Raw genomic sequence first — 4845 nt, 5'->3', positions numbered from 1 at the left:
TCCCTTGACTTTGCTGAAGATCTTGACGATTCTGAGGGGTCCCTAGAGGTAGGGCTTTACGATAAACTTAAAGGCTGGATTATTTTTTTATGCTATCCCACTGGGAAAAACGAGTTGAAACGTTTTTCCACATAATTTCAAAACCTAAAAAATAATTGTGCTGACGTTGAATCAACGTGGAAAACTGATTAGTTTGCAAAAAGTCATAAATAGATTGATCTGAGACAGCTGCATAATGTGGAAGTGAAAAGATAATGTAATAACCCCCTTTGTTGGCAAGCCTAAATGATTTCAGAAGCAAAATGTGGCTTAACGTAAAAACATATTAAGTTATATAGCCTGAAATAATAGGGGTTGACATGATTTTTGAATGACTACCTTTTCCTATGTCCCCATACATACAACATCTGTAAGGTCCCTCAGTCAAGTATTGAATTTCAAGTACAGATTCAACTACAAAGACCAGGAGCTTTTTGAAAGCCCCATAAAGACAGGCAGTGGTTGGTGGATGGGTAACAATAACAAATCAGACGTTGAATATATCTTTAATAATGGTCAAGTTAAAAAAATGTTACTGTGGATGATGTAATAAATCACCAGACACATCAAAGATGCAGTCCTCCTTCTGAACTGGGCTACAGGACAGGAAGGACAGTGCTTAGGCCATTGGTGATTTTAAAACATCTACAGAGTTCAATTTCTGTGATGGAAGAAAAGTGAGGATGAATCAACAACATTGAAGTGACTCCACAATAATGACCTTAATGACAGAGTGAAAGAAGAATACAAATATACAGAATATTACAAAACATACATATGTAATAAGGCATTAAAGTAAAACTGCAAAATAAACACTGCAAAGAAAACAAATCCTAGAGGAAAATCTGCTTCAGTGTGCTTTACACCAGACACTGGGAAAGGAATCCACGTTCCAGTAGGACAATAACCTACAACACAAAGCCAAATCTACCCTGGAGTTGCTTATTTATCAAGAACACAGCAAATGTTCAGGCGTGGCCAAGTTACGGTTTTGACTCAATAGCAATACATGAAAATTGCTGTCTAGCCATGATCCCCAACACCTAGACTGATCTTGAGTCATTTTGAAAAGAATAATGGACAAATATTTCACAATACAGGTGTGCAAAGCTCTTATGAGACTTACCCAAGAAGAGTCACAGCTGTAATCAGTGACAAGGTGTTTTTAACATGTATTGACCCGGGGATGAATACTTATCTAATCAAGGTATATTAGTGGTTTATTTTCCGTTAACCTTTAAAAAAAATATATCATTTTTCTTCCACTTTGACATTACAGAGTATTTTGAGTAGATCGTTGACATTTTTATATATATTATATATATGTATATAATTAAATCCATTTTAATCAACTTTGTAACATAAAACAATGTGAAGAAATCCATATGGGGTGTAGACCTTCTATAGGCTCTGTATCTGAGGTGCAGAGGGATTTTGCAGCGTTAGTGTCCATGCTGCTGAAAATGTAAACTCAGTTTTATGAAAAATCCCAAACTACACAGAACAAAAATATAAACACAACATGTAAAGTGCTGGTCCCATGTTTCATGAACTGTAATGAAAGATTCCAGAAATGTTCCATATGCACAAAAATCTTATTTCTCCCAAATGGTTCTTGTGTTTTATGTAGTTAATCCTGACCGGGGACTAAATCTATCCAGTTGATCAAGCATACAGGCAAGCAGGAGTTCTATTGAAAAAATGTTGGCACGTCTTTAAGTTAAAATGTGGTTGCTCTTAGGATTGTGGCCTGTTGGCATGAAGGCCTATTTGGACAGGGGTTACAAAAAGAGAAATCCTGTATGTGGAGAGCTAGCGTATCTAAACAGAGTGACGAGAGAAGTGGCGTTTGGGGTTAGAACGTCTGAAATGCAGCGGCCTTGCTGTGCCGCTGTCCATGGTACTGAAGTCCAAGTATAAACCAGAAGGGTTTTACTATTTATTCATCGTTGTTTGACTATCATCATTTCCACCCATTGCCATACTCTCTGTTCTTGCGTATTGCGCTAATGAATGTGTGTTGACAAAAAAAAAAAACAGCACTATAAATCTGAAATTTGCAACGTATTTCTTCCACATAATCTATATCTTGTGAAAAAAGCGTGGGATCGGTTTTCCATATCCTTTCTGTTCCTGTGTGGCTTTTTATCGTTTCCTGGTTCTATTTGGTTATTTTCATAAACTACGGGGGATTTTATATTCAATTGTTCAGTAATCAATCATGCAGACCACTTATTGACTTTCTTATGGCTTTTCCTAAAATATATATTCAGAATTATTACTGTTACTACGTGTACTTTTTGAAAGATTACTCACAGTGTCGCTGTTCACCAGCTGTGTTTGGATAGATCCAGTTATCCACCCACTGCTGTTGTTACAAGGCTCGGGTATTCGGTTTTCATTCCGCATTTGAAATTATTGGACACGGTCAAATTGCAGATTTTATGGATGTTATTTTCATCAGACTTCCTGCTTTTGTGGAATACAATTTATCTACATTATTATTTTGGATTAAGGGTGTATCGACGTTTTTAATCTCAGGATGGGTCACAAAGGAATATCGGTGACAGGCCTGGTCTGCAGCTTTGCATTCTTTCTCCAAACGCTGCACACCGCCTTTGGAGACGTGAGCTATTCTTTTCCGGAGGAGATGAAACGCACATCTGTAATTGGAAATATAGCCAAAGATCTCGGTTTGAAAGCCAGCAGACTGTCCGCTCGTAAGGCCCGAATTGATACCGAGGGGAACTATGAACGTTATTGTGATATTAATCAGAGTACCGGAGATCTGATTGTTGCGGAGAGGATTGACAGAGAGGGGCTTTGTGGCAAGAAGGCTTCGTGTGTTTTAAAACAGGAACTTGTGTTGGAGAATCCTTTGGAGGTGCAACGTATTAGCCTTCATGTTCAAGATATAAATGATAATTCTCCACAATTCACAGAGGATTTTATTAAATTTGAAATAGGAGAATCCACAGACAAGGGGGCTCGTTTTTCTCTAGACGAGGCCCACGACGCAGATATAGGACAGAATATGGTTCAGAGTTATACACTAGAAAGAAACGAATATTTCGTTTTAAATGTTAATACTAAAACAGGGGGACGCAAATACGCCGAATTAATATTAGACAAAGAGCTAGATCGTGAACAACAACACGAGTTGAAATTATTGCTTACAGCTGTAGACGGAGGCTCTCCGCAGAGATCAGGTACTGTAGTCATACACGTCACTGTACTGGATGCTAACGATAACGCCCCAGTGTTTAACCAGGCCGTCTATAAAGCCAGTCTGCCTGAAAACTCTCCTTTAAATACTGTAGTGGTTACAGTGAGAGCTACAGATGCAGATGACGGAGCAAATGGCGAATTAACATACAACTTTGACCATGTTTCAGATGAATATGTACATTTATTCTCTCTAGATCACAAAACAGGTGAAGTAAGAATTATTGGGAAAGTTGACTATGAGGAGGCGTCATCTTATGAATTACAAATAAGGGCTAAGGATGGGGCAGGTTTAACATCATATTCTTTTTTAATTATTGAAATCACTGATGTTAATGACAACGCTCCTGTGATTTATCTACAATCTCTAACTAACCCCATACCTGAGAACGCGTCACCTGGTACAGAGGTGGGCATCATTAACGTGCAGGATAGAGACTCTGAGAATAACGGACAGGTCCGCTGCTCCATTCAGCAAAACGTTCCCTTTAAGCTGGTGCCATCCATCAAAAAAACTACTATTCTCTGGTGACCACGGGCGAACTGGACCGAGAACTAGTGTCTGATTACAACATTACAATCACTGCCACCGACGAGGGCTCTCCACCTCTGTCCTCCTCTAAAAGTGTTCAGTTATCTGTAGCTGACGTCAACGACAACCCACCTGTGTTTGAGGAACAGTCCTATAAAGCCCACGTGACTGAAAATAACAAACTCGGTTCTTCCTTACGTTCAGTTACTGCACGGGACCCAGACTGGAGACAGAACGGAACAGTGATTTATTCTATCTTACCTGGTGAGGTGAACGGTGTCCCAGTGTCCTCATTATTATCCGTGAATGGAGAAGCGAGGGGTGACTCACGCTGTGAGGTCGTTTGATTATGAACAGTTCAGGAGTTTTAAAGTCCACGTGGTGGCTAGAGACAACGGTTCTCCTCCGCTCAGCAGTAACGCCACGGTCAGTGTGTTCATAACGGATGTGAATGACAACTCTCCTCAGATACTATACCCCGCCCGGAGGGGAAATCCTTCATGACGAGCTGGTCCCCAAAGCTGCGCACGGAGGCTCCCTGGTTTCCAAGGTGATTGCGGTGGACGCGGACTCCGGCCAGAATGCCTGGCTGTCCTATCAAATATTCAAATCCACTGTTCAGGGACTTTTCACAATTGGTCTCCACAGCGGAGAGATCAGGACACAGCGGGACATTTCTGAATCTGACAACATTAAACAGAACCTCATTGTGTCAGTGAAAGATAACGGACAGCCCTCTCTCTCTGCCACCTGTACCATCTATTTAGTGATTTCTGATAACTTGGCTGAAGTGCCAGAACTGAAAGACATCTCGTATGATGAGCAATTCCAAACTCACCTCTTATCTGATCATCGCTGGTGTCTGTCTCCACCTTTTTCCTCACCTTCATCATTGTCATCCTGGCCGTGAGGTTTTGCCGCAGGAGAAAGCCCAGACTGTTGTTTGATGGAGCGTCGCCATCCCAGCGCGTATCTCCTCCCAACTACGCAGAGGTGGATGGCGCCGGAACTCTCCCGCAGCACTTACAATTATGAGGCATACCTGACAA

At 40.9% G+C, this 4845-nt stretch overlaps 1 protein-coding gene across 1 annotated transcript; it reads left to right on the top strand.

The window, feature by feature from the left end:
* Positions 1-2572: 2572 nt before the first annotated feature.
* Positions 2573-4609, top strand: LOC121842085 (protocadherin gamma-A11-like; the record flags this gene model as incomplete). The annotated part of the gene is given in 4 exon segments (XM_042312194.1): positions 2573-3769; positions 3772-4113; positions 4115-4296; positions 4298-4609. Coding segments are annotated over 4 exon segments (2024 nt in total), but the record flags the coding sequence as incomplete, so codon positions are not given.
* Positions 4610-4845: the final 236 nt, after the last annotated feature.

The sequence above is a fragment of the Oncorhynchus tshawytscha genome, unplaced genomic scaffold, assembly GCF_018296145.1.
Source record: "Oncorhynchus tshawytscha isolate Ot180627B unplaced genomic scaffold, Otsh_v2.0 Un_contig_7855_pilon_pilon, whole genome shotgun sequence".
NCBI lineage: Eukaryota > Metazoa > Chordata > Actinopteri > Salmoniformes > Salmonidae > Oncorhynchus > Oncorhynchus tshawytscha.
This window is presented reverse-complemented; position numbering and strand designations above follow the sequence as displayed.